Raw genomic sequence first — 20,614 nt, 5'->3', positions numbered from 1 at the left:
TTCTTTTCAGGATTTTCATTCATGAAATCCTTTCTATTATCCTCCTAAACTTATTGAAAGCTGGGTCTATTTATTTGTATATAGGTGGGTTCCATCATTTATTTATATTCAGATCTGAAGTATGTATTTCTACTGAATATCAGGTTCTTTACTTTGGATATGTATTTAGAGTTGTACAGTAGTGAAACACCCAAAGAACTACTATATCAAATAAGAATACCAATCTATGAAATTTATACTATTTTTTCAGTCTGGAAGTGGCTCCTGAGGTTTCTTTGAGGTGTTCCCAGTTCTAATAATTGAAATCCATAACTCCATATGCCTACAATTTTCTGCATGTGAAACATATATTTTACTACAACTCTTTCCATGCAAAATCAACATTAATGTAATAGGGTAAATTATTACTCTTATTATTTAAATGTATTGAGTTCACAATTCCAGTGAATAATAGAAACCATCACACTCACACATTGTTTGTACACACACACACGAAATGTTTTACTTATCCAAATTTTGAAAGCTGTGGAACTTAGCTCTGTCTTAAAAAAGAATTAACACAGGATATTACAAAAAGTAGAATTATGCAACACAAAGTCACACTTATGGAAGTATGATTATCTTTTCTTTCTGTGAGTTCTTGTGAGCTGGATTTTCCTTCTACCTGTTTTGCAAAGATGGTATCCTGATCTAATAACTTATTTTTCCCAGATTACATTGCCAGGCTTTCTTATTTACTCCTATTCTCATTTCAGTGTTTATATTATAAATGACATGCAAGAGTTTAATTTAACATTTTTATGTTAATAAAATAAAGTTGTTCGGAGGGGCGGATTTTCAAGAAGTTACAAAGCTGAGCCATACTTTGAATGTGCTTTTACTGCCATCTAGCTGCAATACACTGTTGCTGCTTCCTCTGGCTTTAAACATGTTCATATAGTAATTAAAATAAGGGAAAACAGAACAGTATGATAGCAGCAACATGGAATGTAAAAGAAAGAGCAGCAAAGGCAAATTCCTGAAGTAGAGTACCCATGTGTGATTATAATAATTATCAATGAGAATTGATAATAAGGTTACTTATTCTTTAGTTAAAAACAAAGAAGTGCAGTTGCACTGTTTGCCTCTTGCCACATTACAAGTAGTCCTCAACTTATGACTGGTCATTTAGCAGTTCCCCAAAAACGGATTTATGACTTGTTTTCCTAATTCCAGTGTAGAGGTCTCCAGCGATCACATGACCACATTTTTGGCACTCAGCAAGTGGTCTGCAATTACATTTGCAGTGTCCCATGGTCATATGACCACAATTTACAATATTTTTTCTAGTTTCTGGCAAAAAAACACCTTATTGTGAACAAAGGGTACACTTAATGACTGTGACATTTACTTAACAACTGTGGCATTTAATTAATGACTGCTGCAAAAAAGATCATAAAATCAGTGATGTGGTGAGCCTCTTTATGACTGTTGTGACTTACAACAATAATTGCAGACTCAATTACAGCCATAAGTTAAGGACTACTTGAATTTGTCTTTCTGATCCAGGATTGTCTTATCTTGTCTTGTCTTGTCTATATTCTGCCTGGTATTCGGGGTCAGATCAAGGCACAGCAACAATGGGCATTGGCCCCCTCAAAAGTAAAACTCTTTCAATACTTAAGACAGAAGTACCTCTTCCAAGGAAGGAAGGAAGGAAGGAAGGAAGGAAGGAAGGAAGGAAGGAAGGAAGGAAGGAAGGAAGGAAGGAAGGAAGGAAGGAAGGAAGGAAGGAAGGAAGGAAGGATAACGTGCAAGGTGACATTTTGGGGCATTTAGAGCATATCTTCTATATATCCTTATTGATAATTCATAAGTTATATAAAAATGGCATTAGTTGTAACCAAATTTTATTGATATCAAAGGACAAATTACATTCCAGCAGCAATTAAATTGTTTGCAGCTAAAACACATGCTCATCTATTGAACAACGTGGCCCATTTATAAGAATAAAGATACATGAAATCATTCAATCAAGCTTCCTTAGGACTCTGGTTCTCCAAACTGCCTCCCTAATACAGTTTTTAGTCTTGAAGGTAATGTCCCAACCAATAAGGCCACGTCTTAGATCAACCTTGTGGCTCAGAATCAGGTTTGATCCTACAGGGTGGTTACCTCTGCTGTTGATGGACAGCTATCAATCTTATTGGCATCAAATTAATATGGAGGAATTATGTAATCTTGGCCATTCTCCTGAATATATAATCCAATATACTGCCTGTCAGTATAACCAATGCTGAGCTAAATTGCCAAATGTTTTAATTTGGAGTAAGGAAGCTTCCTATCTTCTTGAGCAACAAAAATCGTTCTCTTTCCCCCCAGTAAAGCACACATAATCAAATTAAGCATTAACCAATGTTCAGATGCATGGAGTCCTCTCTTAGTATCATGGTATCTTTCGGAGGTATTAGACGACAGCTCCCATAGTCAGCATCCTCAATGCTTGTGCTGATTCTGGTTCATAAAAATCGTAATCCAAAACACATTTAAGGATATGGGGCAGGCTGGTTAATACTGGTTCTTCTCATAAATTGGAGCATGTTTTCGGTCAATTACAAGCACTCTTGTGTGAATGAAACACTGCCCAGGTTTAGTGGTTTAAACCAAATTTTGCATGGTCTAATGGTGTGGAGATGTTTAAATCTATAACCAATCTGATTGCATTGGTTATCCAGAAAGTTTCTGTTGCTTGATTTAAATGCATGTATATGTTTGTCATTTGCTTTCTAGGATCCAAATTATCACCATTATCATTACCATCACCATTGAGGTATGCGTACATGTGTGTTATTTCTTTCAATAGTGTTTGCTGTTTAATAGGATTGCTGCTTGGAAGTACAGTTGCAAGAACTCCACTTTCCAATATTTGTAATTACAGAATTGATGATGACTATTAATATCTGCTTCCAAACACACACAGATCCTTGGATGTATGGTATATAGTTATGAATTAGCCTGAATTATGAACTAGACAACGGGCATCAAACTCGCAACGTCACATGATGTGTCACAACATATCACGACTTTTTTCCCATTGCCGGCAATGGGGTGGGAGCGGTTTTGGCGTGACGCAAACAGCCCGCATGCCGGCAGTTGACACCCCTGAACTAGACTATAGAAGCATCTTGGATAAGCAGTGCAACATTTCAAACCAAAAAAGAAGAGAAGTCCAGTTGCCAACAAGTCTAAACAACTCTACCTGGATGACCGAGAATTTTCTTGGTGTACACAATGTACACATCAACTTATAATGTAGTGACTGTACTTAGGATGGTAACTTATACTAGGATTCCTTGAAATAAAGCTGTGAGTGTACTTGTTTATTGCCCTCATAAAAGAGTAAAATATTGTCCCCCCCATATGAGTCCACTGAAGATATTACTGTTCATTCACAGACTTATACAGTATGTGTCAGAATCCATTTATATCACATTTCATAATTGTATAGGTAGAACAACGTGCTATTTCTGAGGATTCTGCCATCTCTCCGAGGGGGGGGAGAGGATGGTTACTAAAGCGATTTTCAAACAACAGGGGATGTCTTAACTGGGGAAGGGAGGGAGACAGACAGGTCTGGATTGTATCTTCATTTACAACTGAAAAGGAAAGCAATAACCATAAAACCAAGGAGAGTTCCCTTTCCCATGGAAGGCCCTGACACCTAGCAACTGACGACAGCCTGACCAAATGGATGAGGGGAGGGGCTGAAATGGGAATGGTTTATATAGGATTGAAATGTAACTTTTGTCAGATTCCGTCTTGTATTCCCACAATCGATTCCATCCTAGTAAACATTTTCCTTTTGGACTAAACTTGCATCCAAGAGTTCTTATTTCCTAAGATGTGGATTGAGGTGGGTCCTGACAGTATGGCATATCACAACAATGATGTTCCATTGAACATGAAAAGAAGCCATAGATGTTTCCAATTAATTTATTATATTTTATTTATCGGTGAATTAATAAAAACCTTTAGTTGTAACCCTGAACTAAGTTAGTTTCCAAAGACTGCAGCAGAACAAGGAAAAAGGACAGCTGTCTCAGGGAGCAGCAACTCTTTCTCTAGAATTATGGAGCCTTTCTGACATCTGCATGAGCAAAAAAAAGGGCTTTGCTTTCTAATCAGCTGTTTGGATGACTTGCAGCTGGGATCATCCCAACATTCTAAAATAAAATCCAGGGCACATATATAATCTTTCCAGCACAGAGGAGATTGTGTTTGTAGCCTGTCAATCAACATCTCAAAAATAGAATTGCTGTAACCTTTAATTTTATCAAAAGATATGTGCTAGTTGACCCTACTAATATCTAAATTTGGTGTATTGAATGCTGGTGCATCTAAAGAAAGCCATCTGGAATAGGGTTGACATTCAATTAAAATCAATGTGCTTCTGCAATTGACCAATTTATTCAATCTATACGATCTCTCATCTCATACAAGTAACAAAAAAAATACAAAATAAAATGGGCAATCAGCAGCCATGATAAAAACAACAAATAACCATCAGTACAAACATAAACATTTCAGTGAAACCTATTCTGACTGGATCCAGCTTCCCTGCAGCAAGAGAGATCACCATAGACTCCAGGGCCAACAAGAGTCATATGACTTGACAGATGAGTGACAACAGTCTCCCTCAATTTCAAATTATTCCAATTATAGTATGTAAAAGCAACCATTCCCAATCTGATGTATCTGACATATCTAAACTGCATCATATACAGCTGCCCTTAAGATTTCTGCCTATGTAATAATTTTAATTAATTTCATTAAGTTTAAGAAGGTTGATTCATTGAGGGTTAGTAATATTTTGCTTATTAATGTTATAAAGGCAAACTAAATTTCCACAGCTTAGTAACCCAGATCTAGAAATCAGACTTGACCAGGAAGACTGATAAGAGAGAAAAAAAATCTTATTAGCAGCTGACAGCAAGGAACGCCTTCATCCTTAAGAGGCTGGGGAGCCAGAGTGGTGATGAATAGCAGTTTAAAAAGTGCTGAAGGAGATAATAAAATTATGCCAAGGTTCTTGCCTAAAGTACACTCCCAACTGATTGGTACAGTGATCCAGCTATGCCAGCATGTTGAACTGAAGTGTGACTTACCTTCCGAAAGGACAAACTGGGAAGGGAACCTCTGCCAATTAGATAAGGGCCAGAAAACATAATTTTCATAAAAAGTATGTCATCTGGGTAAGGCAGGCTGAGGCCTGCGTCAAGACTTTTGATTGCAAAAATGGCCGCCACCAGTGCAAAAACAAAAATATGAACAAGGCTATTCCAAAAACTAAATTTGTTTTTGATTCAATGTTAAGTCCCAAGCACCTGGCTCTGTCAGTTGGCTTGGGGCCTCAAAGGGGGAGTATCACGTTAGAAGTGGTTGAGAAAGTAAAAGAAAATACCACTTCCCTCACACCTGCTCCCTCCTTACCATCTTTTAACTGTAATTTTACTCTTAATTCTATGTTGTCTTTAGAAATATTTATGCTTTATGGTCTCACAGCTTTTAAAGTTGTAAACTGCCCAGAATTGTCTCGACAAGATGGGCAGCAAACAAACAAACAAACAAATAAATAAATGGAAACTAATTGTTTCAATTAATTAACTTAATTAGTTAATTGTATTTCCCCAGTATCTACTAATTTTGCTTTTTTTCATATTGAAAATAGTAATTCAGCAGTGTGTTCTAAAAAATCACCATGGCCTTTGGAAGATGAAGTATGACTCTCCCATCACAGATTCTAAAGCCTGCATTACATAGAAATTGGCTAAATGAATCAATCTATTCTATTCTACTCATTTGAGTCAAGTTTGCAGAGTACTGTACAACTAGTCCTCAACTTACAACCATTTGTTTAAGGACCGTTCAAAGTTACAATAGCATTGAAAAGTGACTTATGACCAGTTCTCACATTTGTGACAATTGCAGCTTCCCCACTGTCACGTGATCAAATTTTGAGTCCTCAGCAACTGGCATGTATTCACAATGGTTGCAGCATCTCAGGGTGTCGAGATTGTCATGTGCAACCTTCCTACAGAGCTTTTGATGGAAAATCAATAGGAGAAGCCAGATTTGCTTAACAACTGCATGTTTTACTTAAGTATTGTAGTGATTCACTTAATAACCATGGCAAAAATGTTGTAAAATGGGGCATAATTCACTTAACAACTATCTCATTTAGCGACAGAAATGTGCACTCAATTATGATTGTAAGTTGAGAATTACCTGTAAACACCATTGACTTGATGGAATTTAGTATCAAGCATTTAGCATGTAGAGGTTGTTTGGATTAGTGTATCAGGTACCATGTAGGAAACCAGGAGATTGTGAGTTCTAGTCCCACCTTATCATGAAAGCTGACTTGTTGACTTTGGGCCAGTTACTCTTTCTCAGCCCAACCGACCTCACAGGATTTATGTGTGGGGAAATTAGGAGGAAGAAGGAATATTATGTAAGTGTACTACCTCATTTATAAAAAAATAATGACAGAATAAAAATAAATAATATATATATAAATCTCCATATGTATATTTGGCCATTTATTTGACAGTATAAAATATAAAGGAGTTCTTTTTATTTTGGTGCTTTTAAACACACTAGCTTACTATCACATCTCTATGTTGTGCAACTGTTGCTGTATTTATGTCTCTCATAGTTGTTCAGGTAAAGGTAGGTCTTATTAGGCTATTTGATAATAATAGAGAACTGCCATATTTTATGCAGCTATTAATGGTGCAGCACCTTTGTCTAGAAAAAGATAGTAACTCTACTTTGATTCTGCACTGTGAACTCATTCAGAGTTCTTTAAATAATATTCACTGAATTGTCTATTTAAAGCCCCAAAACAAAATACTATATTCATTCATTCAATTTCTATAGTTGTCCATTTTAACCCAAATGATTTTTAAATACCTTTTCAATACAAAAAATATGTTGAGACTCTGGAAAGAATGCAGAGAAGAGCAACAAAATGATTAGGAGGTTGGACATATGAAGAACTGTTACAGGAATAATGTCTAATCTAATCAAAATAACAACTGGGGTGACATGATAGCACTGTTCCAATATTTAAGGGGCTCCTACAAAGATGAGGGGGTCAAACTATTTTCCAAAGCACCAAAAGGCAAGACAAGAAAGAATGGTTGGAAACCAACCAAGGAGAGAAGCAACCTAGAATTAAGAAGAAATTTCCTAACAGTGAGAGCAATCAACCAACGGAACATCTTGCCTTCAAAAATTGTGGATGCTTCATCATTGGAGGCTTTCAAAAAGAGACTGGACAACCATTTGTCTGAAATGGTATAGGGTCTCCTGCTTGAGCAGGGGCTTGGACTAGACTTCTGAAGTTCCTTCCAACTGTATTATTCTATGTTCTAAATAATAAATACAGAACAAAATGTCTTAATATGAGAATTACAATGGAGAATGTGATTTGTTTTTTTAAAAATAAATTTGTATTTCATCTGAATGTGGGACTTTGCTCCAGATAGATCTTACATTTGACAGTACAAAGAGGAATTAGGAGCTGAGAGAATATGATCTCTGTAACTATTCTCTAGTGCAAAGAATAGGAGAGAACCCTTTAAAATAAATTTAGTACGGGTAGTCCTTGACTTATGACTGTAATTGGGTCCAGAATTAGTGATAAGTTGCATCTGTCAAACGGGACACCTTATGGCTTATGATATGCCTGATTCAACAATCTTTTTTATTAAGCAAATGCCACGGTTTTAGCAAATCTATTTTAACTAATGGGTGGTTTTTTTGCTGGGAACCAGAAAACACCAGTCATGTGATCACAGTCACAGGTTCATGAGACACTGCAAATAGTTGTAAGTGTGGATTGGTTGCCAAGTGCACAAAATGTGATCACTTGACTGGAAGGGGTAGCTGTCAGAACTTCAAAACCAGGTTGTAATTAGTTCTGAGGAGGTCCATTGTAACTTCGAATGGTCACTAAGTGAGTGGTCATCAGTCAAGGACTACCTGTATTCAGATCCTCACTAGAAAGACTAGTAAGTCTGAGAAAATTGTTCTTATATTTCTGCAACTAAAGATGCAGCTTTGATGTAGCAGGCCAAAATAATCCCATTGTAAACATATAATTACAGAAGTACCTGTTGTACTGAAGAAGGCAATACCAACTCCCTTGTTGGAAAAAAAAAATCTTCCACATCAGGAAGATCAATTTTGCCTTTGGATGTAAAATAACTAAATCTTGAGGCCATGATGGTACCTGATTAGAAGGGCGGGATATAAATGGAATTAAAATAAATAAATAAATAAAATAAATACTTTGATCATTCCAATCTTTCCAACACAAGCAGGGGAAAAACATTGTTTTAGTAGGCCTCATAGAAGTTTGTCATCTGGAAACTAATCAAAAATGACCTCCCAGGTGATTTCTTAACTCACTTTTTGGTCTATTTTTATATGCTCCAGGACCACCAGATAATTACCACAAAGTAGTTGACTTCTGTCTGAAAAAGGGAACAAGTACTGTCACAATTTAAGTTGCAGAGATAGATGCAACTTTTAAGCCATAGTAACATTTGTTTTCAGGCTGCATAGAAACTTGAAGAGTCAAACTGCTTTACGGTATAGGTGAGAAATGGAGGCTGAGCCCTTGTTATTGTCTTTCGAAATTATTTTCAGACCACACAGTCTTACTAAGAAATCATTAACATTACAACCAGTCATTGTTAAACCTGTCCTCAGAGAAGATATGAACTCTGCTGAACACAAAGTTATGCTAATCTCCAGCCCATGACTGGCTGTCAATCCTATTTCTATCTTTGCTGTATTACTTTTTAAAATGGTTACGGTAAACTGTTTTCCCACTTGTTGGAAATGCTCTCAGGATAGTAATACAATAAAGACATTCCCTACTTTCAGAAGAGGATGGAGAACACAACAAAAGTGAGAAAGGGATGAGGAGAGAAAACAAAAACCAATTCATCCAGAAAGTTGCAATCAAGCAGCTAGGAGCCTGGAAGAGCAATGCTGCTGAAATTGTCAATTCTTACTGGTCAAAAACATTGCCTCTCCCCAAAGATGGATGGACATCCCACCCCATAAACTCTACTGGCTACTGCTACACTCCAATCAACAAACACTAATTGAAGGTATCGGTTGTATTTGCTTTAGTTACATATATATTTACTAATGCTATCAACAAGAAGCAACAACAGGCCTACAGGCCTCCTCTATTCTCAAATGCAGAATCTAATATAATCTAAAATTATCCAGTATTTGTTCCTACTTTCCAGGGCGCTTAAGTAACAGTTTCACAGCGCCCATCCCCACAACTTATCCCCATTTCCAATCACTGCCTATAAGGCTGGCAAAAGCTCCTTGACACCAGATCACTGTCATAACATCGTCCTTTTCTTCCTTCTGGTCTCTCCCTTGCCTTTAGCAACTTCAGGCAAAACTGGATCATAATTCATAGCGGACACAGTTGCACTTGTTGAACTTCAGCCTGACACGCAGCTGTCAGGAGCCTGCCTACTTGAGAGAAGGGGTAATAATTTGCAACGAGCTCAGGTCGTTATTCAACATCCTGGCCGTAACGTCCAGCCAGGGCAGGGCGCTCAAGGTGAAACAAGAAGCAGAGGGAAGAGGAATCATTGATCGCTGCTGTCAACTTCATTCCTCCCGTTGGCTCCTTAGCATCGCTCTCGGAAGAGGAGGAAGAGAAGAAGGTGGAAGCGGAGGAGAGGCAGTCCAGTTCCAAGACGGCCCGGTCGGGCTCAAGCGCCTGCGCGCCCCTCCAGAGCCCCGCCGGGGGGCGCGGGGGGGCCAGCCTGGGGCGGGTTCTGCGGGCGGGGACAAGCGAGGTGCGTAGGGCGCCACGTCGGCAAGCGCTGAAGAAGCAGCCGCCAAGGGGTCGGAGTCGATTCGGGCTTGCCTGGCCAAGTCCTCCGACGTGCTGAACCGAGCGGCGCGGGCATCCCAGCGAGGTGAGTTTGGAAGGTGGCCTCCTCGTCTGCAGCCTCCTCTGGGCTTTGCGCCGAAAATACGGGGTGGAGTTGCCTGGGGCATCTTCTCCACCCCTTTTCCTTCCGGGGTGGAAGAAGAATGGGACGGGGATCTGTCGCCTGCCCCCCCCCTCCGCGGCTCGGCGAGGCCGGGGTCTCTTGCCGGCTGGGGCCGCGAAGGTGGGAGCGAGACGGGATGAGGCGCAGGTAAAGGACCGCTTTGGGCACAAGGGAGCCGAAACGCCATCCGTGCAAAATTGGCCCCAGAGTTGTTCTGGATGTGGACGGAAGGTGCTTCCCGCTAGCTGCCATCCCGTAGCAAGGGGGGGGGGGAACGTGAGAAGCCCAGCGAGGACAAGGGGGTCGCTCTTGGTGTTGTTGGGGGAAAGGAAAAGCCTCAAGCAAGGAGTTGTGGTTCTTGCCTGATCTTGACCGAGCAGCCGTGCGCTCCCGAGGTTCCCGAGGGGACCGTTGCAGCGTTCGGAGGGAATATTCTCCCCGAGGGCAATTTCCTCGGATCGCCGCCTTCCAGTGGAAATCGAGAAAGCTCGGGTCAATGGGAGAAGCTCCCCTTAATGGCGTTGTCGGTAGATCTTAACTGTTGAAAATATCCACCAGCCTTCCCTGCAGAGCCAGTTTCAGTAGCATTGGCCGCTGCTGTGATTGGAAGGAAAGGAGAGAGAACGGAGCGGGGTGGCGGGGGGGAAATTAATGCGGCGTCTAGAGGTTTTCTCCCCCGGGAAGAGAGCCAGGCACACGCAGCACTGCTAAGTGCGGGTGCAAAGAGAGGTAAAAATAGGTTACGCAGGAGAAAAGGCAGAAGTGTGGCCAATATGTTCTGGCAGCGGATATTTAGATTTTTTTGGGTTCAACGTGGAAGAGCCCGTGAGGAGGTGGGGAAAAGAGGCCAGGCGGCACGTCAACAGCAGTATGGCTCCAGGTCCTGCGCCTGCCTCCTCTGCCACGTCACTGCTGCGTGCCATCCATCAGCCTTTTGTGTCTGCTGGGCCCCCATTTGGAGCCTTTTGCAACAGGGAGGCTGCTGTTTACGCTTCTGTTCCTGAATGTGTTTTCAGGTTTGGTCCCGGTGGGGAAGTTTATTATTACTCTCGGTGGAAAACAGGGTTGGGTGTAATGCATGTCCACGGATTGTCAACTAGTTCATTGGATGCTCTGAAAATTAAAAATGCGACTTCATTTGATAGTTTACTGTATGCCTGTAAGTGTATTCCTGCTTTTACTCTATGACGCCGAAATTGTAAAGTTATTTAATGTGCAAGTCAACTTTGCCTCGCTAGTGTGTGGGTTCAGAACTCTTCCAGGATGGTAAAGTGCCTCAATTTTAAATTAAGCATTGAAATGTACGTTTGACAGAAAGGAGTGGGAATTTTCTTCTTTAAAAGTAGTCTGGGGCCCTACACGTTGTTGGGCAACACCCACCCAATATCATAAAATTAAATTACCAGCTGGGGAGTTGCATGGTGAAGCCCACAAAAAGATGCAATAATAAAATAAGAAGTTCTCCAACCTCTTTGGAAACATTGCTTTCCCTTGTGGGAATGATGAGGAATTTTAAAATGGTTCTTTGAATTAAGTTTGGCAAATTTCTAAAGAGAAACAAAATGGCTTTCATTTTTAATATTTTAGTAATTGGCTTTTTTAATTTTACTCATAAGTTGTCTTGATAAAATAATGAAGAAATATTGTATTGGACTTCTCTTGGTATTGAAAAATTTAATTGAACTGCTTTTCCAGTCAAAGGGTCTTCATTGTATAATGCAGCTTTCTCCAACTTTATGCCTAAAATGTCTTGGATTACAATTTCTGGAATTGCCAGCCAACAATTATAAAGGTTCAACACATCTGGCTACTACCAGGCTACCACCAAGGTAGTATGGTAGCAGTAATACTTTAGTTGTCCCCAAGTATCAGCTTCTATGACTGCAAACTTTTCTAGGTGCAAGGAATGAAATGTGATTTACAGTTCTGTTTTAGTAAGAATGAACACAATAATCAGGATTATTAAAATAATGATAGCCATGCAGATCTCTGTTCAATGATAGTTAGGCCTGAATCTGTTTTTCAGATTTTGTGAAAACCGAATATTGTGAATTTGTTTCTTACACAATCTGAATGGGACTGCTGGGGAGAATCTGAACAGCCATATAATTCTGAGCAAATGTTTAAAATATTTGTATGCTGCTTTAAAAAAATTGAAGCACTATATAATTAATATTCACCTAAAGCAATTAAAGGTCATTATCTAGTATTTTGCTTAGAATATCTGAAAATATTTTTTTATGAATCCTGAATCTTCATTCTCAAGCTAGTTCAATGGTTGCTTGCAAATATTTTTCTGGAAGATAAGTTCACCCTTCACATAATTTGAATTGAGTCTGTGTTGTATTTAGATTTCTTGTACTGTAACATTTTGATAAATCTTTATATTAAAAAAGTTATATAATTTCCTTTGATTTTATATAGGAAATCACACTGGGATATTTCAATACAGTAACATTTGGTAAGTATGGATATTAATAAAATGTGTTTACAAATAAAATGTATAAATACAAATATTTACAAAAATACCCAAGGTAAAACTTTAGTCAAATATTTTATTGTTGCATAGTGTAATACTCATCCTATCTACAAATATGAAGAATTCTTTTGCAAAAGTTTAGATAGGAAATGTCTCCTAGAAATGAGAAATGAATCAAAATATTTTGGATTTTATATGTTATTTGAATTTATTAGCTATCCAAAACCAAAGAACTTGGGCAATCTAAAGAATTCATATTGTTGTTTCTTATTTATGCTATAAGATTTTTGTGTTATTATGGAAGAATGTTAACTATAATTAGACTTTCTACAGATATGGGAAAGAATCTGCAGGATGTAAAGATGATTGTTGTGTTTGTGCTAAAACGTGCAATGAAAATAAAGGATCATCTTTGCATGATTAAAGATGGCAGACTTTCCTGAACAACATTGTCAAATTTATTTGTTATATAGCAGGACATATAAATGGATTGCGCATAATTTTCTACATGTTATGTAGTCATTATAGCATGTAAAGGCCGTGTGCAGAAGCAGAGAAAGGCACATACCGTATTTAATTTTCAAGTACAATTTTTCCACCATGTAACTATATTCTACTAGTGCTCAGCGGTGCTTGGATTTGATTTGGGAGAAGTTCTTTAGACCTTGTGAGAGCTTGAATACAGCCGTCTATGGCTCATTAAAGCAGTTGTACTTTTTCCCAGAATCATGCATCCTAGAAAAAGACAAGGCCACCTTAATGGATCACAAATGTTGCAAGTGTTTCAAAACACCTTTTCCAAATCAGTTGAAGCATTGCACAGTCCTAGATTGCATTTTACCCTTCCCTGACCTACTTCAACTGAGTTGGGACTACGACTCCCAGAATCCCTTCAGTGTCTGCAGGCTTCTCTAACCTATTTGTGTATTATTGCAAAACTATTGAATAAAAATATTAGCTCTTTCAGGAGATTCTTATTTGATACAATAAATAGGAGTATTTAGCACTTTTTTATAATTTGGTATTTGTAATTGCAATTGCATTATTAGACTGCATAGCAATAATGAGGTATATATTAAAGTGTTGCACAGCTGCATATTTTTATTTTTACATCAAAATATCCCAGAGGGGAAGACGCTTGTTCATTAAGCACATAGGCTAAAAATAGCAACTGAACAACTGTGTCGCTAAAGGAACACATTACCAGATACTACATTGTCTAAGCTATAGTTGTTGAATTGGCTCAGCAGTTTTTCTAGAAGGTATATCTTGTAATATATATTGTTTTTGTTGACATAGGTTAAACTTTTGTGCAACTTAAAATTGATGTCATTTAATTAGAAGAAAATAAGATGAGGGAACTTGTCATTCTGAAACTATATAACTAGGCATTAAATACAGTAGGTATGAAAGTCACATGAAATATAATTTTGATTTATATTGTATAAATCTCTAGAAATGATTTTTAAAATATTCTAATCATAATTGGCTACTTACTAGATTTTAGAATTCAATATTTGCCTGACTATTAGTTTTAAAAAAGCTAAAATAGAATTTGAGCCATACTAAAATGGTAAGTTTTGCCATTGACTTGTTATTCTAGACAACAGTGCTTAAAAATTCTTGCTGTCTTTTTACAGAAGGAAGAAATCTGTAAAAGGCTTTTATAGTTCTGTCTATTTAATTCTTCACAGTATGTTAAAGAAAAACCATGCTGAGACAGCAATGGGAAGGACATAAAACAATCCTACCCAATTCTGTAATAGCTTTGTTCCCTATGCCATCTGTCTGGTAAACTCGTAAGATTTGTTTTTCTCGCCATGCACATATATACATAATCTGAATTAGACTGTGTTGTTTTTCTGTGTCATATAATATATGTGGGTATATGCATAATTCTGTATTTTTGTCATATTTATGTAGTGTATATTGGAAGTATATTTGAGAGCTGTGTGCAATGAAATTTCATTTTAATGTATGCTGATTAGTGTACGTTCAAAGTGACCATAAAGTTAGTATTCTATTCTAATTCACCTGTTAGCATCAGGTAAATCATGTGACATTTTAAAATAGCTCAAAAATCAAGGTAATGCTATTGTATTCCAATTTAAGGACAGGAAGTGGAAACTATTGTTATGTCCTGTTAAACCTGTAGGCAATAAGTCCCACTAATAAAATAAATAAATAAATAAATATACAGTTATTCATAGTGAAATCTATTTTCCATGTTGAGAGTTAGGTTAATACCACATTACTTGGCAAAATTCCATATGATCTTGATAATCCTGAATAAGGTTCATGAAAGATTTCTCCACGGTAGTACTTTCCCTCAGCCTTATTGAATTGCCTGTGTAATCAGATGTTACTTAACAATATTGCTTGTGCAATGCTTTCATGTGGCAATCTGATTTGTATAAGGATAGGCCATTTCAGATTGCTGACATCTTTATCTTGAATGAAATAGAAATGAAATTTTCTAAATTGAATAGTTGAGTCATCTTTACACGCAAATCCTTTTATTTCAAAATATTACATGGTTATTATAACTTTAATGATACATTATTCACTGAATGTATTTTCACCTTGAGATTGAACTTACGTGCTTTTAAATTTTACACAAATATGACAAAGTCCTAATTCCAATTCCAACATTACTTCAGTATTCCTAATGTGTGCATTACAATTTATTGTAGTGATACATTAATAAATGACATAACCACAGTCTTTTTCATATTCTAATTACTTGATATTCAAGATAATATAGGCTCAATTGTTCTCTAATTATTAAAATTGCAGAAGGTGTTGAGAATGAGGATTAGCCTCTCTTTTTCTTATTTAAAAGAAGAAATCTGTTCTAAATTTGTTAAATTATTATATAAGGATTTACGGTAAAAGATCTTGATTCAAGCAATTATATTTGTGGCTTGGTTTACAGCTTTTCACTATTACAGCACAGCTGAAAGTACAGAATTATTATTTCCTTACCTCTTGTGAGGCAGGGTTTAAGAAATTCTTCAACCGACAACAGTTGTTCTGTCATTGAATGTTATTGCTTGACATGTTCAAAACAAGAATGCAAATTATCCTGACTCTGAATTAGATAACACTTTTTAGTTTAGTTTAGTTTTATTATATTTATATACCGCCCTTCTCCCGAAGGACTCAGGGCGGTGAACAGGGCACATATAAAAAATACGAAATACGAAATTTTTCTTTTCCACATTAAAGCTTACATCCTAGGACTTGAAGGAAACACTGGAAGTTGCACATTTTTGCTTAGTCTGAGTGCCCCTAGGTACAGTCATGGTGAACCTTTTGGGCTTGGTGTGTCAAAAAAATTATGAAATGAATAACTTGGCTGCTGGCATGTCAAATACATACAAACTAAACAAAAGAGGAACAATTCTCTATCTCCTTCCTCATTGATCCCCTAGCACTGTTCCCCAGGATCTGCCATGTGTCACTTACCTTCAGGCAGTGTTTTCTTTCTGTTAATAGGTCCCTGCAGCCTATCCAAGGCTTCTCCCGGTCTCACAATATCTTCATTTTTGAAGTGGCTTTGGAGGAAGCTCTTCTGCAGCCTCTTGCAGCCTCCAGAAACTATGTGAAAGCAATGTCCTTTTCTCACAGGATTTTTGGAGGCTCCAGTGGCCACTCAAGAACATACTTCATTTTTGCCCAGCCTTAGAAAATCACATGATAACAAGACGTGCTTTGAGAATAGTTGTCGGATGTTGGTGAATGTAGGTATAAGAACTGGTGTATTACCCAAAACATTGTGGCATGCCAGCTTTGAGGTGACTTACGTCTGCCATCAATGCTTTAACATATTAATTCTTCACATCCATAAAGTATTGTATTGGTGATTGGAATGCCATGGAAAACGTGTCCCAGCATATGATTTCATTGAATTATTAGTGAGCAACTTTTCAAAGGAACATTAAAAAGAGCTGGTATAATCTAGATTCTATACATTTCTGAATTTTTAGGCAATAATGAACCAGACAGAGAAGAATGAGCAAGATGTTCCTCCATATCTTAACAGTGAACCCCCAGAAGGTACATTTTGCAATAATAGTACTGTTTACTCAAATACGGTGCAGTAGATTGTTCTTTTTAAATTGTTATTCTATTCTCCATGAGCAGACTTTAATTTCATGATCAAAGCTGACTTTTATAAATTACAAAAAGTAACTTTTTTTACTTTTAAAGACATGTTTGTTGTGTTTTGCTTGCTTAAGGATAATTTGGTCACACAAACCCCTCAAATTCATGGCAACACACTGAATTACTAGTCTGCCTTTCTCATGGTTAAATACCTAAGCTAATACAGTTAAAATAACCTAGGTTTATGCAGAATCTGAGTTATATTGATATGTTGCTCTCCTAATATATTGTCTTTTTAAAATAGCTTTTTATGACTTACATGTGATATGGCTGCAGAGAAAGGAGCACTAATTTATGCAGCTTGGTTTTGAACCAAATCATTTGTAACCTGTAAATGCAAGTAGATAAATTTATTTGCACAAATGAAATCTGTCCTATTCAGACTTCCAGGGCAGTCTTGCTTTTTTCAGAATCTCTGTCATCATTGGTCTTCCATTCACATGGAAGGTAATTGTATACCTGCTTTTCTCTCTCAGAGAGTGGTTTTACTATTGATTAAGAGAGCTAAACACATAAGATGGACAAATATGTTTGTGAAAATATGTTTTTCTTCTTTCATTTTTGATACATAGACTTTGTATATGTGTGTGTGTGTGTGCGTGTACACACATGTACATAAATGTATGTTTCTGGCTCTGCTGGTTGTGGTGGACAGTGTAGTGCAGCTATGTCTGAACAGCCATCAGCTATTTTCACTTTTTAAAAAAAAGGATTTTTCATTGGAAAGCATTCAATACATGTGATTTTTCTGAAAAAGCTCTCCTTTGGTTTTTTTTAATTGCATGATAATATATTTCATAAAGGATTCCAAAATTCAGATTTCTCAGTTAGATTTGCCTCTAACTTCTGAAATAAATGGAACTACAAGTTCAGTTATGAAACAGGAGTGATGAAGTGAAGGAAGTGTTGTTTTTTCTGCTATCCTGGAAAGGTGTTTGCTTATTACTAGTGCTAGAAAGCATAATATGCTGACCTTTCTAACCCATTAAGGTATAGTAAATAGCTATAATGCTGAGTTCACCTTTTAGGAATAAATTTTAATATGGTATGTCAGATATCTAAATGGTCCCTGACTGGTATTAACAAATTATGATGAGTTATAATGTAATTTCCTGACTTTGGCTCAGGTAACGTATGAGTATATTCATTGTGTCTTATAGATAATGATTTATAATTTGCCATTTTATGGGTCAACGTGCCATAATTAAAACCCCTAGTTTAGCGTATTTGAACCCAGCAAAGGGTTAGCAGTTCTGTACTAGTATCTCAAAGAGCCTTGACTCTGCTCCAAAATAATTTATCCCGTAGTTAGTAGACAAAAATGCTGAATCTCTTAATTATAATAATTTAAAAAAACCAAAACACTTCCATAACTTTCTTTTGCATTGTTAGAAAATATGGAGACTCTTGCTATTTCCCCCCCCACCCAAATGCTCTTCTGCCAGTGATAGATCATAGGAAAGAGTTGTAGAGCAAAATTTCACTGGGACTTTCATTTGCAAGTGATGCTTTTCTACCACATTTAAACTAATTCTGAATACTGACACTGACACTGTTTCTCTTCCTTAGATTCAGTAAAAGATCATCCACAACAACAGCCTGGCATGCTTACCCGGGTGACTGGTGGCCTCTTCAGCATAACCAAGGGAGCTGTCGGTGCGACAATTGGTGGTGTAGCATGGATAGGAGGGAAAAGCTTTGAAGTGACCAAAACAGCAGTAACAGCTGTGCCTTCCATGGGAGTGGGATTAGTTAAAGGCAGTGTTTCAGTTGTGACAGGAAGTGTTGCAGCTGTAGGATCTGCTATCTCAAGCAAAGTGCCTTTAACTGGGAAGAAAAAGGATAAATCTGATTAAAGAAATTCAGTACTGTTTGTATGAGAACCTTGTGTAGTTATGGGATCTACACGATTTGGATTGCTGTAAGGTCACCATTATGGAGGAATATCTAAAGAACTGAAAGAATCACTTTCTCCTACGAGGGACATAAGCAGCCTGTTATCACAGAAACTAGATTTCTTCAGGAACTTGTCTGGTGAAATGTTACACTTGATTTTTAAAAAAGGAATCAACTACATGGATCTGAAGGAGTGGCTCACGTTTGAACATTTAATTCACTTTTCAAAATCTTGAATTAAAAATGTGAAAATAGAAGTGAAGGGAATGACTTGGCAAAAAGTTAAGCACTTCACAGTTCTGATGATATAGCTTCCTTTAAAATAATTTCAGCATTAAAGTGCTTAAACATTAGCCTGATTATGCCCTTAATTGGTTGCCTCTGCCATACACAGATACATTGATGTTCTAGCTTCAAGCCTATGATGTCTGTATTTTTTGGGAAACAGTCCTTAAATTCCCTATAGAGTTCTTGTGTATCTTTGCTTTTTCAAGCTATTTTTATACACTAAATTCTTTAGAAGTCAGCTGTCACAAGGGTGTGTTTGTGTGCACACGCATGTATATATATAGTATATTGAGTCATCATTCATGCCTTATGGTGAAAAACAATATTTTTTACTTAGAGAACCTTTTAAAGTTTTTGTAATGTCTTGTCATTTCAAAGCAGTCTGTAGAAGGACTTTTACACTTTTTTAATCTGTTGATACTGACAAAGAAAGACTGCTAAATCTCAGGTGTAGCTTACTGATGTTCTCACCTGCAAAATGAAAAGCCCTTTATGTTGTTAGGTTGCTTAAACTGAAAATTAATTCCAAGTTTACATTAAGACAATATTGAGTAACTTTCCGCTGTAAAATAAAAACACTTCTGTGATTTCCAGCCTCAAGGTACAAATGTGTACAATCTTATTTCCTGAGTACATAATGCAAATACAGCAATTGCTCTTTCTGCGCATAATCTGTTGACTCGAGTATCATCCATTATCACGATTTTGTAGAAGTTGATGAATTATGTTTGACATTTTCAATGCTAATTAACATAAAAATACTTTATACAAATAATACCTCAGCAGGTTAAGTTTGCTGAATGACACCCATGACCAATAATGATAAAAACAAGTGATTTGCAGAGAAATGTATTTCATGCATACACTTTCAAAGTTTTCTGAGCAAGAGATATAGTAGATACGTCTATTCCTGTCTTGTTCCTAATCCCTAATCCATTAAATCAGGATAGGTAGTCCTTTGTACTCAGTGGGCTATATTGTGGATTTATTGGACTGATATCTCAGTTTCATTTAGAAGTTCAGCATGTTTCTGTTGACTGTAGCATTTTGGTAGTCCTTAAAAAAGACTGAAGTTCACATGATTATTCTGTATGCAATGTTTCTTAAAATATGAAAATCTGGTTGGAATAGTTATGATTAGGGTTCGCGCTGGTGAATGATCTCTGGAGGGCTAGGGACAGGGGTTGCTCCTCTGTCCTGGTCCTATTAGATCTCTCAGCGGCTTTCGATACCATCGACCATGGTATCCTGCTGCGGCGTCTCAGGGGGTTGGGAGTGGGAGGCACCGTTCTACGGTGGTTCTCCTCCTACCTCCAGGGCCGCTCGCAGTCGGTGTTGACAGGAGGGCAGAGATCCGCCCCGAGGTCTCTCATTTGTGGAGTTCCTCAGGGGTCGGTCCTCTCGCCTCTCCTGTTCAACATCTATATGAAGCCGCTGGGCGAGATCATTCGTGGTTTCGGGGTGGGGTATCACCAGTACGCTGATGATACCCAACTTTTTCTTTCCACCCCGAACCAACCCAGCGATGCCCTCTCCGTGATGTCCCAGTGCCTGGAGGCGGTTCAGGTCTGGATGGGGAGAAACAGGCTTCGTCTCAATCCCGCCAAGACTGAGTGGCTGTGCATATCGGCATCTCGGGTTAACCAACTTATTCCACCTCTAACGATGGGGGGTGAGGTGTTACCCCCCGTTGATAGGGCTCGCA

At 37.7% G+C, this 20,614-nt stretch overlaps 1 protein-coding gene across 3 annotated transcripts; it reads left to right on the top strand.

The window, feature by feature from the left end:
- The first annotated feature begins 8,330 nt into the window (after nt 1–8,330).
- Nucleotides 8,331–19,502, top strand: TMEM263 (transmembrane protein 263). 3 transcript variants are annotated; one of them, XM_081332015.1, is made up of 4 exons: nt 8,331–10,001; nt 12,504–12,540; nt 16,548–16,617; nt 18,295–19,502. In XM_081332015.1, exons 3-4 carry the CDS (start codon nt 16,554–16,556, stop codon nt 18,579–18,581), a joined length of 351 nt encoding a protein of 116 aa, XP_081188141.1. In that variant the 5' UTR covers nt 8,331–10,001; nt 12,504–12,540; nt 16,548–16,553; the 3' UTR covers nt 18,582–19,502. The 3 variants fall into 3 exon arrangements, with proteins under 3 accessions (XP_081188141.1, XP_081188142.1, XP_081188143.1); XM_081332016.1 differs by lacking the exon at nt 8,331–10,001 and adding an exon at nt 10,096–10,226; XM_081332017.1 differs by lacking the exon at nt 8,331–10,001 and adding an exon at nt 11,034–11,238.
- The last annotated feature ends 1,112 nt before the right edge of the window (nt 19,503–20,614 follow it).

The sequence above is a fragment of the Vipera berus genome (genome assembly GCF_964194415.1).
Source record: "Vipera berus genome assembly, chromosome: 6".
In the NCBI taxonomy this organism is placed as follows: Eukaryota; Metazoa; Chordata; class Lepidosauria; order Squamata; family Viperidae; genus Vipera; species Vipera berus.
The sequence above is the reverse complement of the archived record's forward strand: the minus strand, read 5'-3'. Positions and strand labels throughout refer to the sequence as shown.